We start from the raw sequence: 19,940 nt of genomic DNA, 5'->3' as shown, positions 1-19,940 counted from the left end.
CTTAGGAGACAGGTAGGGTGGTCTGGTATTCTCATTTCTTTAAGATTTTCCAGTTTGCTGTGATCCACACAGTCAAATGCTTTAGCTGAGTCAACAAAGCAGAAGCAGATGTTTTACAAGAATTCCCTTGCTTTCTCCATGATCCAACAAATGTTGGCAATTTGATCTCTGGTTCCTCTGCCTTTTCTAAATCCAGCCTGTACATCAGGAAGTTCTCGGTTCACGTACTACTGAAGCCTGGCTTGAAGGATTTTAAGCACAACCTTACTAGCATGTGAAATGAGAGCAACTGTATGGCAGTTTGAGCATTCTTTGGCATTGTCCTTCTTTGGGAGTGGAGTGACATTTTCCCGTCCTGTGGCCACTGATCAGTTTTCCAAATTTGCCAACATATTTGATACAGCACTTAAACAGCATTACCTTTTTGGATTTGAAATAACTCAGCTGAAATTCCATCACCTCCACTAGCCTTGTCATAGTAATGCTTCCTAAGGCCCACACGACTTCACACTCCAGGATGTCCGGCTCTAGGTGAGTGACCACACCATCATGGTTATCCAGGTCATTAGACCTTTTTTGTACAGTTCTTCTGTGTATTCTTGCCACCTCTTCTTAAAGGACCCCATTCACAGATCACAGCCCTGTCCTGGCAAAGGGGCTTGCATAATTCAGTGAGGCATGCCATGCAGGGTCACCCAAGACAGATGAGTCAGAGTGAAGAGTTCTGACAAAACATGGCCCACCGGAGGAGGGAATAGCAATCCATTCCAGTACTCTTGCCAGGAGATCCCCATGAACAGTATGAAAAGACAAAAAGGGACAACAGACAGGTTTACTAACTTGTTTGTGGTGGTGGTTTCACAGGTGTATGGATATGCCCAAACTTTTTGAATCATATACGTATCATAAATATGTATACATTTTGTCAATTATACTTCAATTATACTGTCAATTATACTTCTAATGCTACCTGAAGCCCACTTGACTTCACACTACAGGATGTCTGGCTCTAGGTGAGTAAACACACCATAGTGGTTATCCAGGTCATTAAGATCTTTCTTGTACAGTTCTTCTCTATGTTCCTGCCACCTCTTCATAATCTCTTCTGCTTCTGTTAGGTCTTTTTCATTTCTGTTTGATTTCATTTCTTTTTCATTTCTGTTTGATTTCATTTCTTTTTCATTTCTGTCCTTTATCATGCCCATGTATGCAGATAAATTCACGTTTCAAATATTTAAATACACCAATAAATTAACACTATTATGTAAAGCAACATTAACCACCAGTTTTACGATGGTTAAAAAGTCTGACAACATCTATTCCTATTCTTATGTTTATTTTCATAAACCCTTTTACTGAATATTAATTTGAAAAACATCCATATGCTTGGCATGTATTAGCAGCAGCAGATCCCAGCAGCCTAAGTTCTTTTGAAGGTTTGATACAATATCTTATTATATTAGATCTGTAATGTTCCCCTGAACAACATTCCATCTTCAGACACCAAGACCACAATTAGCACTTCAAAAAAGATGACATTACTTAAAAAGTAGTCTTCTTTGTGAATAGGATCAAGATGAGGTGTCCTGTAAACAAAGCCCGCTCCACTGTGAGAGGTGTTACATGAGGCTCCAATGTATACAGAGTCTATGTGTTTTAAAGAAAGGCATAAAAGAATAAGGCCCACGTACCTCTAGCTTTTCACTGAACTCCTCTGTATAGGGAATAAATCTGCTGTCTGTGTCACCTTTGTAGAACCAAGTACAGCGTCTCACTTCAGCTGGCTCCTCTTCCCAGTACACGGCTTTCCGCATCCGGTCATAGAGGTAGACGTCGTAGCGCCCTCCATCAGTGCCAAGGACCACACTCTCAGGGTCTGGCTGGACTGGAAAACAAAGTCCACATTTTAACTAAACAGTTACAAGGTAGATTTAAAAGTAATAAATAATGAATATGGTGACTTGTCTAACATTAAAGACAAAGAACAAAGCTCATTTCTATTCAAAAACAGAATTTTAAGATTAATCTGTGCTGCTCAAAATGATGACTCTCTTAAGTGGAGAAGAAATAACCAGAGTAAAATATAAAAGCATCATGAAATAATTCCAATAACTGGTAGGCTTTTTCTCTATGTATCAAAGCAGAAAATGCTCCATGAACATACTTCTAAAGAATAGGTGATTTTTAAGTCCTAAGATGAAGTATCTTCAGGATAAACAAAAAAACCTATTTCTATAGTGAAACTTCTCAGTCTTAACTTACTCCTGTGCATCGCCTCAAGAGATGGATGTTCTTGCTCCAGGAAAAAAAAAAGAGAGAGAGAGAGATGGATGTAGTTATAGCATTTTTAAAACTCTTATCTGAAGGAACAAGAGTTCCATAGAAAATGCTTTATAAATGCCCTATGAAGTGAAAGTGAAAGTCACTCAGTCATGTCCAACTCTTTGTGACCCCATGGGTTATACAGTCCATGGCAGTCTCCAGGCCAAAAATACTGGAGTAGGTAGCCTTTCCCTTCTCCAGCAGATCTTCCCAACCCAGGGATTGAACCCAGGTCTCCCACATTGCCCTCTAGCTACAAACAAATAAAGGAAATAAGAAAACTGACACCTGGATTATATGAACTACTTTAGTTCTTGGATTTAAAATACCTTTAAACAAAAAATTTTTAAAACATGTCTTTAAATACCTTACTCAAATAACCCAGAACTTAATAATACAAGTGTATTACTAAAAGTATCATCACCTTAAGGTACAGAGGCTGGTGAGGTCTACAGGATTAAAGAAAATGACATTCATAAAAAGGAGGCCATGGATACTTACTCTTCATTCCACTCTTCCTCAAATCAGATACAAATGATGCAGGACCCACACTTACCTGAATTATAGATTTCTTCAAGATTCAAAGAGTCAAAAACACTGAAAGGCATCCATAGTTGTTTGTATTCTATCTCCTTGCAGTAAAACCAGTGGGGCTGGACAGGTTCATACTGGTTTTGAAGTAGAAAAGGAGGTGGTGCTTGCAAAGGGGGTCCTGCGGGTCTGGCAGGTGCCTGCTGCTGGATTGGAGGGGGCAACCCTGCCTGCGCTGGAGGAGGGATCTGGGGGTACAAAAGACAGGACCACCAGTCAGTCCAAAGGAACAATTCTGTGTGTGCTGCAGACCCAAACTGACATTAGTAATAATTATTCTTAATATTTCTCTAGACAGCTATTTAATAACTAAGCTCCAGAGCAATTAAATTTTTTAAAAAATATAACAAAACCCCATGCCAGCTGGAAAGTGAACAGGGCTTTCTCACACTGATGGCAAAGTAAACTAATACCTTTATAGAATCAATCCAGCAGTACACCTCCTGTCATTTATTCCATCTTTAAGACACGCATAATCCTCAAGAATTCTGTGGCAGTCCAGTGGTTAGAACTTGCTGCTTTCACTGCTAAGGGTCTGGAGTCATCCCTGGTTCGGGAACCAAGATCCCACAAGCCATGGGGCATGGCCAAAAATAAAATAAAATATAATGCATATTCCTTGACCTACCTATTCCATTTCTAAGAATTCATCCTAAAGACGTAACTGTAAAAATTTACCCACAAGGACGTATACCAAAAGATTATTTATAACAATCACTGGATACAATCCAAAGACCTACCAGAAACCTGATTAAATAAATCATCTTTTACTCATATACTAGAATTCTCTAGAAAGATTAAAAATGTTTTAGAAAAAAATCTTAACATCTAAACTATCTTGACATAAAAAACATACATAATGCTTGTCGAGGAAAAATTATGTTTATCAAGAAAAAAGATAAGAAAGACATAAAAACTAAAAACAAGGTTTTCTCGTGGCAATTTTTACTCATTTGGCTATTAGTCATTTCTCAAATTCTGTGCAGTAAAAATACTTTTAAAAACAGAATACAATTTTTTTTTAATTTTATTGAAAAATGCTTTCAAAATATTCCATTTAGTGAGGTTGATTACTGTGGTCAAGCAAAAGAATATTCTTATTCTTAGGAAATATTAATACACACTAAAGTATCTAGGAGTAAAGAATCATAATGTATGTAAGTGAAAGTCGCTCAGCTGTATACAACTCTTTGCGACCCGATGGACTACACAGTCCATGGAATTCTCCACGCCAGAATACTGGAGTGGGTAGCCTTTCCCTTCTCCAGGGGCTCTTCCCAACCCAGGGATCAAACCCAGGTCTCCTGCATTGCAGGTGGTTTCTTCCCCAGCTGAGCCACCAGGGAAGCCCTATAATGTATGTAATTGATCTTCAAATGTTTCCCCCCAAAACTGCACATACACAGTGTGAGAAAGGAACGGGGGAGGAGAGGACGCCCCCACACATGTCAGTGTGCATGTTCGCAAAGGAGAGAACAAATGCTCGACAGGGAACCTGGGCTAGAGCACTGGAGTGTTCTTTGTCCTATTTCTTATTTTTGCAACAGTTTACTTAAAATTATTTAAACATTTTTAATCAGAACTCTTCAAAGTTTCATCAGCAAACAAGTATACTAACTTACATTACATGCTACCAATCTGCTGAAATCCACCGTTACCAAGAGTTTGTATACCGGTATGATTTAGATTAGTTGGTAAAATGGAGCCCATTCTCTATCGCCACTGACTACAGTACCATTATCCCTGCCACACTGGGTTCTTGACTCTTTTTTTCAATCATTTCCCTTTTTCTGATTCAATTCACTTCCCTTTGGAAGTCAGCTGAAAAATTAGGGGCGGGGAATGGGGGGAAGCATAAAGGAATTTCATAAAATTTACCCAAGGCAAAAGTTATTCCATCATCTGTCTGAGATAGTCTGTCTAGATTCAAACTTTATAAATGTAAATAAATTATTGGAGTAATCAATTTTAGTCCCAGTAATTGAGTGTTTTGATCAGGCAGTATAATTAAAAAAAGAGAAGCTGATAATAGTTCCTTCGACTCTCACATATCTCCAGATGACATTTGTTACTGCTATCTTATATTAAATCTGGTAATACTGGCATACGGTTAATGCATTAAAATAAATTATTACTTCCATAAATACAAACTATAACCTAAAACATGAACCATTCAATGAGCTACTTTTAAAAGATTGTTTACTTCAAAACATATAGCTTACGAAAAAAAAAAAACCACCTGAAAATAATTTGTCATCAAAGCACAGGTAAAAATGAGAGGGATTAGAATTACAGTGAATGATATAAAGATATAAAGCATGTCTTCATACCGGCGGCAAAGACCCTGGAGGCACCCGGTACGTGTGAACGGGGGGTGCGGAGGGCGGAGGATGGGAAGCAGGAGCCGGTGTCTGGCACTGCTGCAGCTGCGCCGGCGCGATGTAAGGACTGGCCCTGCTGCTGACAGCCGTGTGGCGATACGGGTTGTATCCTTGTTGGGGCGTTCCTTGTGGCGGGCTCCCAAAATTCGAAGGAGGGAGATTACTAGGCTGAGAAGGCGGGTAAGGATTTATTCCGATTTGTGAAGCAGGTGGAGCACCATATTGCGCCTTCGAAATGGATGATGAAAATGCATTCGACACATCTTGGGATCCAGTTGTAAAAGGCAGAGACGTTGGGGGCTTGGAGTAGGCTGATTGTCCAGCTGATGCTGCTGCAGTTGTTAACAGGGACTGTCCAATATTCCCAAAAGGATCACTACTGCTTGATACCTGAGAGAAGTAACTAAATGTCTGTGGGGTAGATGTGTGAGCAGAAGTCTGCCCAAGGAAGCTGTCCTCCTCACCCACATCAGTGGAATCCTCTGCAAGGGAACAGGAGGGCACATGGTTTAAAGGGATGCTGTCACTCTGGACAAGATTCTATATGGCAGGTCTAGCAATTATACCTCTTATTTTGTTATTCAAACTTACATTTCTGCCTTAAAGACAATAATGAAAAACTTGTTTTTCTTTTTTCTTTGAAATGAAAAACTAGAAAATACCAGTAAGAAACAACAAAAGGAGGGAAACCTCGCACTCATCCGTAAGCTCACCTCCCAGAGACAATCACTGTTAACGCTGTTAATATGTTAATACACACCTTTCCATACTTTTAAAATAAATATAGTTACATACTATTTATTTGGTAAATATGTATAAATTATGTAGACATATTTGTATATAACCCTGGTTTCCTGCACTCCTGCAGATTCTTTACCATCTGAGCCACCAGGGAAGCCCACATTTGTATACAGGAGAATTTTTCAAAAAATGGAAACAAAATTTGTACCTACTACTTTTAGATGTTATTTTGAATGATTTTTTTCCTAGTAAGAAACAATTCAAACATTATTCCGCTACCCAAATACACAGAACTTTATTTATACAGTAACAACAAGAAGCTAAAGTACAGATATTAACTCTGTTGACAAGAAAAGGTGTGTCAGGGCTCTTACCTACAAAGCACTCATTATACAAGTGAACATGAGGCGCTGGCATTCCCGAGGCAAAGTAGGTCAACCATTCACTACCATCCCTAAAACCACACGGTATCACAACCAGGTAATCGTCATTAGAGAATGACAATCAGTATAAAAAAAAGTCATTTCTAACAAAGGGAAGGTCTCCTCACTTCCCTTTGCCAAACATGATCTTCACTGTTGGTATTTTGGCACCAAACTATATTATTTTATTCTCTCTTTCGCTACCAAGTTGTAAAATAATATTTTCCTTCTGCTGCTGCTGCTAAGTCGCTTCAGTCATGTCCGACTCTGTGCGACCCCATAGACGGCAGCCCACTAGGCTCCTCTGTCCCTGGGATTCTCCAGCCAAGAATACTGGAGTGGGTTGCCATTTCCTTCTCCAATGCATGAAAGTGAAAAGTGAAAGTGAAATCGCTCAGTCGTGTCCGACTCCTAGCAACCCCATGGACTGCAGCCTACCAGGCTCCTCCATCCATGGGATTTTCCAGGCAAGAGTACTGGAGTGGGGTGCCATTGCCTTCTCCGATTTTCCTTCTACAAGGCCTAAAAAGTCGTCTAGTTTTCCTTAGAAACTCTTATGAGTCCTTAGCTTGGAACATCACCTTTCTCTTCCTCATCTTTTCTTTCTCCCATCTCAACCCCTTTTCTTCAAATCTCTCTAATCTCCCACCACTGGAGGCACAAAGCACATCAGAATGGTGGACCCCTTCCCAACACACAGGCAGACTGTGGTCCCTGTCCCTGAAACCTGCCAAAGTGTGACCTTTCAAGCTCAGAGCTCCTTCTTGACCTCTGCTGCTGAATGTGGCCTTCAGCTGTTAGGCTGCTCCCAGTTATATTTCACACATCAATTTAACTGAGATACTCCACTATTCAAAATACCCCTCTGAACTGTTTCTTTGTAATTAAAATACCATTTCCTGAGCAAGGCTCCCTTTCTGCTTTTATCATTCTACTTCTCTGATAACATTTCCGGTTCCTATCCTCTCTCTCCATTCCCATGAACCTCACCTGGACTCAGACTTCAGTTCATCTCTCAACATCTGAAAGCAGGGGGAAAACCTCTGTGTCCTTCATCCTTTAAAGCAACTTGGGATCAATCTGATACAACAAACTTTTCTCTGATTACCATCCTTTACAAACAAAATACTGATCTCAACAAGCTGCCAGTCTCACCTCAGGGGCACTTTCTAATTACATGTGGACACCTTTGGCATCAAGACCGTATCTTTAATAAGCGCCTGTATACTTGTGACACTCCCAACTCGGTCCCAAACTGAGACTGATCGTATGTGCCCCAGAACCTATTTCCCAACTGCCTCCTCAGTACTTTTGGCAGGTTCAGACACATACATCTCAAGCTTAGTAAACCTCGACCATCATCTTAACGGTCCCCCTTCATGTGCTCCTTTTACAATCTCACTACCTCAACGGATGTCTACCAACATCCATCCAGACATGAAAACCAGAAACCTCCTGAGACTCCTCCTTCTCTTCCATTTAATCATTTAGATCTTCAATTAAAGAAGTAAGTACACAGTATCTATTATATGCCGGGTGGACCTGTACCTTGGAGCTGAAACTGAACAGATAAAGAGCCTGTACACTGGACAGTCTGGCCCTCAGTGAGTCACTGCTGCTGCTGCTGCTAAGTTGCTTCAGTCGTGTCCGACTCTGTGCGACCCCATAGACAGCAGCCCACCAGGCTCCCCCGCCCCTGGGATTCTCTAGGCAAGAATACTGGAGTGGATTGCCATTTCCTTCTCCAATGCATGAAAGGTCCCAACAATTTGATGGTGTAAAAATCTCTTACTTCTGTTTCCTGCTCTTCACCTACACCAGGGCTAGAGTGCCACTCGCTCCTGCCTGACTCACAGTGGCATCCAGACTGGACACTTCTGCTACAGTCAGCTTTACTCTGGTGCAATCTCAGAAAGACTAAACATATGTCTAATGTCACTGCCCTGTTTAGAACCCTTTAAGGGCACCCGCACACCACACAGGATGTACTATGAGCTCCTTAATGTGCTGTATGAGGCCCTTCATGACCTGGTTCCCCCACTAACCACTTGAGCCACTCCCCTGCATTCACTCTAGTCACATAGACCTGGGGGAGTGGCGGGGTAGGAGGCAGGAGGACTGGCCAAGAAGGAAAGAGTTGAGGGGGAGAGAGAATGTGAGCACCTACCTCAAAATCCCACCAAATCTGCAGGTTTCTCTCACACCTCCAGACTTTTACAAATGCCTGTCTCCCCAGACTTCCTAATTCCTATGTATCCTTCAACACTCAGCTTAAGAATCACCTCCTCTGTAAAGTTCTAAAGATCTAAGGGATGTCTGCTCCCTGGTCAGCCAGCCTGACAGCCACGGCTCTCACAGCAGCCTATCAATCCCTCTTTTTAGCCATCACAAACCTGGACCACAACCACTTACACAGCTGGGCACAGTGTGTAAAAGTGTGCAGTCACCGGGGACAATGCTATCTGCTCCTCTCTGTCTCTCTGACACTGGGAACAGGGCCTGGCAAACAAGCTGCTCAGTCCACGTTTGCTGAGTGAATGAAACTGCTTCCTGTATGCCTCTTTCACTGACACTGATTCATCGCTGCTTCCAATGCCATCGGTTCTCCTTTTGTCTCTGGAAATTCACTGAATGGACTTCTAATGATCAAATCTTTGTTAAAGGTAGAAAAATATTTGTTAAAGAATTTTAGTTCTAAAACTAATTTTCTTATTAAATAATAAACCATCTCCAAGAAACAATAGCTTTCAAGACAGGTAAATTACCCTGTACTTGACAATGAAGATGTTAACCATTTACTGACAGTGACAGACACAAACAAAATATTATAAAGGAACATAGGCATGAACCAAACATTTGTGAAGCAGAGGATGGTACGAGAACCCCATGTACAGCCGTATTTATTTGGTTACATCCTGCAACCTCCAAAAGCATTCTGCTCCAGCCATGCTGGTCCTCCACCAAAAATGGCAATGTGGAACCTTTCAGCCACACTATCAAAACAAGACAAACATATTCCTAACTCCCACCCTTTCATTCATTCACGTTTCTATAGAAATAGAAATCTGCCTACAGCCTATCAAGATGTGTTCTAGGTATAAGTTCCTGCTCTCTCATGCAGCTTCCGTGCTAGTGCGTCAAGATAAACAAAGATGCGGCCACGTCAGGGGGTAAGCGCCAAGAAGAAACATGACACCAGAGCAGAACCATCGTGTACTGCTCCGCTTCGCCCTTTTTCACCTCTCCATGAAACTCTCCTTGGTCCTCCAAATAAGAACAAATTATTCAAGAGAAAAATATTCACCATTTCCTGAGGAGCTATGTGCTGGGCACTAAACAAGATCCTAGAAATAAAAAGGTAAATAAGTCATAGCTGCAAACTTCACACAGCTCACAGTCCAAACAAACAGGCAGACACGCTTACTTTACAAACGTTTATGCAACATGATGTGCCAGACGCTATATTCAGTGCTTCACAAAAATCAATTCAATTCTCATGACAGCCCTGGGAGGCTATGCATGTATGGAAAACGAAGCACAGAGGGGTGAAGTAACATGCCTGAGATCACACAGCAAGTTACTGCCAGGGCTAGGATTGGAATACAGTCGGTGCTCCTAACACCAGCTCTGGGTTATGCCGCATAATCATGAAAACGCAAGCTCCGCACACACTAATAAAGATACGTACAAAGTGCTAAGATGAACATAGGAGTGGGTACCTAAGAGAACAAGCAAGAGCTTCTAACAGAAAATGAGGCACGGCCTTGAAAGATGACTGTGTTCTATACCTCTGCTTTGCAAGTATTACGAGCCTACCCTAAGAGATAGTCTACTGTATCCGAGGAGAGGCGGTAATAATTTACCTTCCCTGCAAGCACCTGGCTCACCAGGAGATATTTAACAAAAACGTGAGGAATGCCAGTGCAGGAGTGGCCAGCACTTGAACAAGTCCCTTTGACGAAGAGCTTGGCCCCCGCTCCCAAGACCCCAAAGTCCCGAAGCTACTCAAATCTGGCCACTAACTGCCCTGACAAGGTAGCAGAGGGTCTGATCCAGGCAAAGGAAAGCCTCTTGTCCGACCCTTCACCTCACGCCCCCCGCCCACACTTGCCCACCCGGATCTCCATCTCCTTACTACCTCCGGGCAAGAGCAGGGAGGCCGAGGCAGCGGTGGCTTGGGTGACTGGGATAAAGGGCACGTTGAAGCTGAACTCCGTGGCCGAGGAGGAGAAAAGTAAGTTAGTGCCCGACGAGGAGGCCGAGGCGGCGCCACCGCCACCGTTAGGTTTCCTCTCGGCCATGGCTGCGGCCCACCGTCCGTTACACGTCTACGGGCGGCCGGTGCGGAAACACCGGCCGGAAACTGAGCGCAGTCGGGGCCAACACACTTCCGCACTTGCGCACAAGGGCCGAAACTCCGGGCGGCCGCTCAGCTTCCCTTTGCCTTCTCCAACGGGGCCGCCAGAAAGGAACATGGCGACTGCGACCTCGCGCCTGGGTCCTAGCAAGTGACAGCGTCGGCCACTGCCCGGGCGGGGCCGGACAGGCTGGGGCTGGAGCGTGGGAGATGGGGTGCTGCTGTTTGTAGATAAAAGTACGAATCGACACTGCAAGTCTCGGGTTGCGGGGGGCACTCTGTGCTTCCATAAAGTACCAACAGGAGCGTTTAACTAGGTAAGATTTTGAGGAAGTGCGAAAGCCTGCACGTGTAGGTAACATATTGCTAGCAGCAGACCAAAGGAGGACTAGAGGTGTGTGGGCCATTTGTGGCCAAGGTATAGACCAGCTTACCCGCTCTGACTAGATATCCGCATCTTACCCATCCACACATTCTGCACTGAACTGAATTCTTGTCATTGGTCCAGAAACTGAAATGGTAAAACTTACAGAAAATACACCAGAGGATTTCTCATTTGTTAGTTAATAATGTCTCCTGAATGCATGATATGCGGAGAAACCCCTGTAGTTTTTACCTGCTGCTGCTGTCTGTTGGAGAATAAATTTTGGATGGTTTTTGTTTTCACCAGAAGGGGAAAAAAAAGAAATGGTAAAACTTTTGAAGATTTTAAGCCAAAAAGCGAAAAGAGAGAATTGATGTTTGGGTGTGTGACTTTTTAACAGCTTTCTATAGTGGTGGTGCTGGTTTAGTGGCTAAGTCGTGTCCACCTCTACCCATCCACAATAATCTGACTAGTTTATTGTGGATAATTTGGGTATGATTATCTTTCATATAGTTAGATTATGAAAGAAAAAAATAACTTCTTGGAGGATAGGAGAAAGCTATAGGAGAAACCCCAAAGAAAGCTTTGAAATAACGAAACTATCATGTCCCTCAGCTGTTCGGTCGCTCAGTCATGTCCAGCTCTTTGCGACCCCATGGACTGCAGCACGCCAGGCTTCCCTGTCCATTACCAACTCCCAGAGCTTGCTCAAACTCATGTCCATTGAGTCGGTGATGCCATCTAACCATCTCATCCTCTGTCCTCCCCTTCTCCTCCTGCCTTCAATCTTTCCCAGCATCAGGGTCTTTTCCAATGAGTCAGTTCTTCAAAACAGGTGGCCAAAATATCAGAGCTTTGGCATCAGTCTTTCCAATGAATATTTAGGACTGATTTCCTTTAGATTGACTTGTTGGATCTCCTTGCAGTCCAAGGGACTCTCAAGAGTCTTCTCCAACACCACAGTTCAAAAGCATCAATTCTTTGGTGCTCAGCTTTCTTTATGGTCCAACTCTCACATCCATACATGACTATTGGAAAAACCATAGCTTTGACTAGATGGACCTTTGTCAGGAAAGTAATGTCTGCTTTTTAACATAGTACCCGTTTATTACCTAATAACTATTTAGTATGCTTACTGTCAGAGAAGGCAATGGCACCCCACTCCAGTACTCTTGCCTGGAAAATCCCATGGATGGAGGAGCCTGGAAGGCTGCAGTCCATGGCATTGCTGAAGGTCGGACACGACTGAGCGACTTCACTTTCACTTTTCATTTTCATGCATTGGAGAAGGAAATGGCAACCCACTCCAGTGTTCTTGCCTGGAGAATCCCAGGGATGGTGGAACCTGGTAGGCTGCTGTCTATGGGGTCGCATAGAGTCAGACACGACTGAAGTGACTTAGCAGCAGCAGCATGCTTACTGTCAAGAGAAAAAAAAACAAAAAGCTAAGGAAAGCACTGAAGAGTGTCATGGGTTGCTGGTACATGTGACTAGGCCACCCAGGTTTGTTAATTGGCACTTATGTGGAGGAGGAATTAACTTTTCATATCTTCATGACAGGCAGTGGTACAAGTTAAAGCAAGGTACCCACCAGGCTTCCCAGGTAGCACTATTGGTAAAGAACCCACCTGCCAATGCAGAAGACGTAAGAGATGTGGGTTCGGTCCCCAGGTGGGAAAGATCCCCTGGAGGTTGGCATGGCAACCCACTCCAATATTCTTGCCTGAAAAATCCCATGAACAGAGGAGCCTGGCGGGCTACAGTCCATGGGGTCGCAAAGAGTCAGACACGACTAAGTGACATGGCATGCATGCTGGCACCCACCAGGCTGAGAGGAGCTGTCAAGTCCTTGAGAATACAGTTCTGTGTGACAAAAGCTTTATATCTCAAAGGGGCAGAAAGAAGATTTATAGTAGCTGACTGTCTAAAGTAACTACTTAAGGGAGGAGGATCAGGGGCCTCTATGCCTATCACCTGGTTTAGGTCAGAACTGTCAATTCTCCCTGCATTGTTGAGCTTTCTCATGCAGGCATTTTAAGGGGGACAGGATTCATCCTGGGGACATGGCCTTATGCTGTTAGTAGCCATGGTAGAGTTTGGTCAAGGGGACTTTGCCATTACTGTGAGTGGTCAAGGTGGTATACTAAACCCTGGGGATACCATGGTACATAAGATAGACACAGGACCTTTCCTTCTTGCAGCTTACAGTCTGGTCAGAAAGACAGACAACTAAACACATAATAACAATAAAGTGTGATGAAAGTGATAATGTAAAATTTCCCAAAGTGTCTTATGTGGAATATTGACACCATCAGGAGAGGGAGTTGTAACCTTTCTAGGGGAGGGATAGCAAGTATTTAGAACAATCAGACCATCAACAAAGGGCTTACCTTGTCTGGAGCCACATGAAAGGCTTTCCTGAAGAAAACATATTTAAGTTGAAACCTGAAAGTGAATGAGTAGAAGTTAACCAGAAAAGCTGGAGGAGAGGGGTTGGAGGATGTGGGAAGAGACAACTAACAGATAAAATTACAGTATGTAGGGATGCCTTAAGATGTCATATTTGAATGTAATAAAAGAAACCTGAGTTACAGCATGGCTGGAGCCCAGTGAACAAGTGGGAGAAAGCCTGGAGATAAGAATGAAAAGTAGATCAAGGCCAGCTGATACACAGTCCTTACAAGTTAAGAACAGAAGGGACTGAAAGAAAGGATTAAAGGCGGGTGGAGAAATAATATTTGTTCTGCAGAAAGTTCACTCTGACTTCAGTGTAATAAAATAGATAAGGAAAGAGCAAACCTGAGCATAGAAAGAACAGTTGGCAGCCTGCTGCAGTGGCCAGCTGAGCAATGATGGTGACTCAAAGGAGAGCAATTGCAGTCGGAGTGAACAGAAATAGGAGTGATTTCTGGGCAAAGATGTCAGACTGAGCAGCTGGATCTTCATTTTCTTCCTAAAACTCTGTTGAAAGCACAAACAGGTTTGTTTGATTTGTTGTTGTTGTTTTTGTTTTTTTAGGCATACACCGGTAAGGATGAGGAGAATGTGGGACGATTTGACAGCAACAAGATTTTACCAAAAAAAACAAAGGGCAAGTATTAGATGATTTAGCAAACCAGTAATGGGGAGAGCTCAAAAGCAGCATTATTTGCACCATAGGATCACCAAAAAGTTTAGGACCTGATAACCTCAGGCACCTCTGAAAGTGGCGGTCCAGTGGAAAACAGAGGTCCTGGAATTAGGATTGGAGAAAACTTTTTAAACAGATCCCCTCCCCCCGCTCTGACCCACCCCCTACTCTAGACTACTGACCATCCCCCTTAAAGGAAAAAGACTGAGTTTTCCTTCTGGACAGGGTAAAACAGAAGGAAGATTAAGCAACTATGTACATACTAAGTAATAAAACACTTCCACAACCCTACACTGTAGTCTGCCAGGCTTCTCTGTCCATGGATTTCCCAGGCAAGAATATTGGAGTTGGCTGCCATTCCCTTCTCCAAGGGATCTTCCCCACCCAGGGATCAAACCTGGGTCTCCTGCATTGCAGGCAGATTCTTTACTGTCTGAGTCACCAGGGAAGCCCAAAACAGGAGGAAGATAGAGCAAATATGTACATACTGAGAAATAAAACACTCTCTTCCACAATCCCAGCCCAATTTTCCACTTAGCTCCGAAAACACTAGATGCCACGTCTTCAACCTCTCGGCAGGAGATTAGCAGACTCTTCTTGGGGTCATGTGAACAAACATCTGCTTACTGCTAACTCACTTCAGTCGTGTTTGACTCTGTTCGACCCCATAGATGGCAGCCCACCAGGCTCCACCGTCCCTGGGATTCTCCAGGCAAGAACACTGGAGTGGGTTGCCATTTCCTTCTCCAATGCATGAAAGTGAAAAGTGAAAGTGAAGTCGCTCAGTCGTATCCGACCCTCAGGAACCCCATGGACTGCAGCCTACCAGGCTCCTCCATCCATGGGATTTTCCAGGCAAGAGTACTGGAGTGGGGTGCCAAACATCTAGAGATAATTAAATCAGGGCTCCCCAGTAAGACAGCCCAAGCAGCATGTGATGTGCTCCGTTGTTCAGTCGTATCCGGCTCTTTGCAATGCCATGGACTGTAGCCCGCCAGGCTCTTCTGTCTATGGAATTTTCCAGGCAAGAGTACTGGAGTGGGTTGTCATTTCCTCCTCCAGAGGATCTTCCAGACACAGGGATCAAACTTGCATCTCCGGCATTGGCAGGCAGGTTCTTTTTTAGCTCACAATCAGCTAGCCCAGAATTCCCCTGCCACTGGCCCAAATGTCTTCTTAGCCACTGATTTGGACATCTAGCCTCAACTCAACTCAAAATGAACCCTAAGTGCTCGTGAGCCTCTGGTGGTTCCTGAACCTGCCCCCACTCTTAGTATTTGCTCCTGCAAATGCACCTCCTGCAAATCAGAGCTACTGCTCCTGCTGCCCTGTGGGCAACGCCAAGTGTGCCCAGGGGTGCGTCTGCATATGGGCAGCAGAAATGGGCCGCTGCTGAGCCCAGTGTTGGGAAAGCCTGATCCCAGATGTAAATAGAGAAACACCTACGAATCTCCACTTACAATTTTTTATTCTACTACCCAGACCCTCTTGCTACATTCCTATTTCCATGAAATATTCGTATAAATATTTTTATACAAATTAATGCTTTTGAACTGTGGTATTGGAGAAGACTCTTGAGAGTCCCTTGGACTGCAAGGAGATCAAACCAGTCAATCCTAAAGGAAATCAGTTCTGAATATTCATTGGAAGGATGGATGCTGAAGCCGAAGCTCCAATACTTTGGCCACCTGAGGTGAAGAACTGACTCATTAGAAAAGACCCTGATGCTGGGAAAGATTGAAGGCAGGAGGAGAAGGGGTTGACAGAGGATGAGATGGTTGGATGGCATCACCGACTCAATGGACATGAGTTTGAACAAGCTCTGGGAGTTGGTAATGGACAGTGAAGCCTGGCATGCTGCAGTCCATGGGGTCACAAAGAGTCAGACACGATTGAGCGACTGAACTGATTCATATAAAAATAAACTCATCTAGACAAAAAATAACCACCAGACCCATTTACCTGCTCTGAGCTCCCAAACACCTTTTTAGTCCCCACACTTTTTTGTTCAGGCATTCCGTCAGCAAATTCTATTATGTGAACTTGCCCTTGTGCCAGACATGGGGGATACAAGAATGGCCAGACCAGCAGAGTCCTGACAGTTCACACCCTGGGGAGCAGCAGCCCTCTCTTCCACACTCACGTCCACCTGGCAAGGCAGGTAAACAGGGAGACAAGGCACAGGAGACTGGATGGAAAGTGTGCTAATTTCTGATTCAGGGAACACAGAGCAACAGGCGGACAAAGTGGAACATAAAAATGGAGATACCCAGCAATTAGATGGCTCTAAAACTGAAGAAAGAAGTCCGGGCTTAAAACAAGATGTAGGAGGCATCAGCTCACATGTGACTGATTTGGAAATTGGGGGTAGTGGGCAGAGAGCCTCATGCTGTCGATGTCAGAAATGGCCATTCTTTTGGAGGAGGGTTTGTGTTGCTTTCTATACAAGGTGACATGCTGGGTGTTAATTCAGGCTGACAGCTGTGATCAGAAGAAGCACAGGTGGGAGGCCGTCCCCACACTTTAAGTTTATTTACCACATGATTGAGACAAGTCATTAACCTGAAAGACAGTGATCCAAACATAACCCACAAAAGGAACAGGAAATGGCAATTTAGAAGAAATAACCCACACAGGAAGGCAGGGACTTTTAAAAAATCTATCAGTAATATCTTCAGAGGGATCTGCAACCAAGAAACAGGATCAGGGTGCTGTTTGAGAAAGAAAAGAAATATTTAGGGAACAAACAAGAAAGTAAGTATAAGGAAAATAAATACGAGAAATTTTCTCAAAAAGGAAAACAAAAACAGATGGAAGCTAGGCGAGAAACCTAAGAAAATTAAGAGTACCAGGCAAGAAAAACCAGTATTTGCATTTTAAGAGCTCTGCTAAAAAAGACAGAACATGCAGGGGAGGGAATCATCAAGAAAAAAATTTATATCCAGAAATGAAGGATACCGGTTTCCAAATTAAAAGAGTTTAGTGGGACTTCCCTGGCAATCCAGTGGTTCAGACTTCACATTCCAATGCAGGGGGTGCCGGTTCGATCTCTGGTCAGGAAGCCGAGATCCCACATGCCTCATGGCCAAAAAATCAAAACATAAAACAGAAGCCGTATTGTAATAAATCCAGGAAAGACTTTAAAAATGATCCATTAAAAAATAAATCTGTGGACTTCCCTGGTGACACTGCTGTGCTCTGTTACTCAGTAGTCTCCAACTCACTGCAACCCCATGGACTGTAGCCGGCCAGGCTCCTCTGTCCAAGGGATTCTCCAGGCAAGAATAGTGGAGTGGGTTGCCATTTCCTTCTCCAGGGGATCATCTCGACCCAGGGATTGAACTCGTGTCTCTTTCGTTTCCTGCATTGGCAAGCCGATTCTTTACCACTAACACCACCTGGGACAGAGTTCAATCTCTGGTCCAGGAAGCTTCCACAAGCCGAGAAACAACTAAGCCATCACACAGCAACCGCTGGGCCCTTGTGCTGCAACGACTGAAGGCCACGCCCCTAAAGCCCGTGCGCTGCAAAGAAAAGTAGCCCACACTCACCACAATTACAGAAAGCCTGAGCAAAGCAAGGAAGACCCAGCACAGCCAAAAAAAAAAATTTTTTTTAATCTTAAAAAAAAAGGGGGAAGGGGGTCGGGGGGTGCTTCAGTATTCAGCACAATAGCTGAAAAAACACATCTGAGCACAGGAGACAAAGATCCATACAGATTCCGAAAGTATAAAAACAGGTCAGATGCACAGAAATTCAGCTCCCAAAATATTTACCTCTCAAGCAGACTTTCTAAGAATATGATGGAGGGGCACCACCAAAAATAAAGGAATAAGGCTAAGTCTTCCTATATGGGCTGCAAGTAACAGGATATCCAACACAGGTGTACAGGGGAATTCAAGCACATTCCCAAACAAAAAGACCCAAAAATGCAATGGTTCAAACAGATGTTCCTTTCTCACTCACACAAGAGTACATGTTGGTGACCAGCTTTTGTCTTCAACATAGCACTTCTAAGGCTGCCCCCCAAGGCAATAAGAAGAGGTGAGCTCACTTCAGAGACAATGTCCCATGTTGTTTTTCTGGCCAAACTGTGAGGTGTGTGGGATCTTAGTTTCCCAACCAGGATACAACCCATGGCCCCTGCAGTGAAAGCATGGAGTCTTAGCCACTGGACCGCCACAGAGTCCAAATGTCCCTTAAGAGAAATAAGACAGAAGTTAACACACATCACTTTGGGTCACATTCCACTAGTGTGAACTTAGACAAAAGGGTACCCTTTAGGTACAAGAAGAGCTGGGAAATAACACTCCACACTTGGGTAACCACAGTTCTGGTGACTACAGTCCTATAACAATGGAGGAAGAAGGTTTTGGTGGGCAAATGACAATTGCCATGGCAGTCTATCCCTCTGGCCACCATTTACCAAGCTTTCTTCCCAGATGGAACATGCTCATGCCCCAAGGGTGGCAACCAGCTGCCTTCAGTTTAAAAGTCCAGGATCTCTGGGCAGCTCAGCTTTTCCCAGTGATTCTGGATGTGGTTCCTCGGGAGCTGTGACTACGAGACACTCAATAGATGGTTGTGGAGCAAGAACAGGGTAACTGCAATGGAGACTTCCGCTAGGAATCAAAGAGGAATGGAAAGCACAGTACTCTCTGTTTCGTAGAAATGATTGAGTCCTTCTAGACAAAAACTGAAAATACCTCTGCCCTGACAGTGGAGGGTATTTGTGGTTAGTCCTGGCTGTCTTTGGTTTGGTTCTCTGTAAATAACCCCCACCCCCATCCACAGTCCTTACTGGCCCTGGCTTTGCCCTCTGGGGGGCTTCTCCTTGACCGTGGTCATCTAAGGCCATAAGTGAAATGGCATTGGGAAGTACATCCTCATTAGGGGCAGTACAGCTTTGGCAGTTTACTTCCTGTTGGTATGAGTTTGCAGCCTGAAACTTGCTTTCAGGCTTGAACAGTTACAGACTCTTTCAGGCCAGCCCCTGGTTTGCTGTTTCCAGTAAAGTAACTTCCGTGTCTGACCTGAGCTCTTTTTTCTCTGAGCGTAACAGTGGTTACTATGGCTTCCCTGATAGCTCAGTTGGTAAAGAATCGGCCTGCAATGCAGGAGACCCCGGTTCAATTCCTGGCTCGGGAAGATCCACTGGAGAAGGGATAGGCTTACCCACTCCAGAATTCTTGGGCTTCCCTTGTGGCTCAGCTGGTAAAGAATCCGCCTGCAGTGCAGGAGACCTGGGTTCGATCCCTGGGTTGGGAAGATTCTTTGGAGAAGGGAAAGGCTACCCACTCCAGTATTCTGGCCTAGAGAATTCTACAGACCGTATAATCCATGGGGGTCAAAAACAGTAGCTCACGACTGAGTGACTTTCAATGGTGGTTAACTTGAGGTCATTTAAAACCAAGCTACAATCTTGATCTGACCTTTGCTACAAAGCTAGATTCTTTAGTTTACCTGAGAAGCCTTAAAGGACCGATCCTTGAAAACACCTTTGAATAAATTCTCCTTGAGTTTGAATACCACATTGTTGTTGTTGTTGTTTTTTTCAATCCAGGAAGGCCCCAATTTCTCCTGTGCTTACAGCTCTCCTGATTTTGTAGCTATGCCCAGCTGTGGTTACTAA

The 19,940-nt window shown here is 43.9% G+C and overlaps 1 protein-coding gene across 3 annotated transcripts in view; it reads right to left on the bottom strand.

Annotated features, from left to right (window-relative positions):
* SEC23IP (SEC23 interacting protein) overlaps nucleotides 1-10,928 on the bottom strand; it is a 37,914-nt gene extending 26,986 nt beyond the window's left edge. For all 3 annotated transcript variants that reach the window (XM_055559839.1, XM_055559840.1, XM_055559841.1), the window contains exons 1-4: nucleotides 10,596-10,928; nucleotides 5,244-5,776; nucleotides 2,879-3,101; nucleotides 1,692-1,885 (exon numbers count right to left, since the gene is read on the bottom strand). In XM_055559839.1, the coding sequence (XP_055415814.1) occupies nucleotides 1,692-1,885; nucleotides 2,879-3,101; nucleotides 5,244-5,776; nucleotides 10,596-10,758 (1,113 nt within the window). In that variant the 5' untranslated portion in view covers nucleotides 10,759-10,928. The remainder of the gene's footprint in view (nucleotides 1-1,691; nucleotides 1,886-2,878; nucleotides 3,102-5,243; nucleotides 5,777-10,595) is intronic.
* Between the last annotated feature and the right edge of the window lie 9,012 nt (nucleotides 10,929-19,940).

Source organism: Bubalus kerabau, chromosome 22 (assembly GCF_029407905.1).
Source record: "Bubalus kerabau isolate K-KA32 ecotype Philippines breed swamp buffalo chromosome 22, PCC_UOA_SB_1v2, whole genome shotgun sequence".
Taxonomy (NCBI): domain Eukaryota; kingdom Metazoa; phylum Chordata; class Mammalia; order Artiodactyla; family Bovidae; genus Bubalus; species Bubalus kerabau.
The sequence above is the reverse complement of the archived record's forward strand: the minus strand, read 5'-3'. Positions and strand labels throughout refer to the sequence as shown.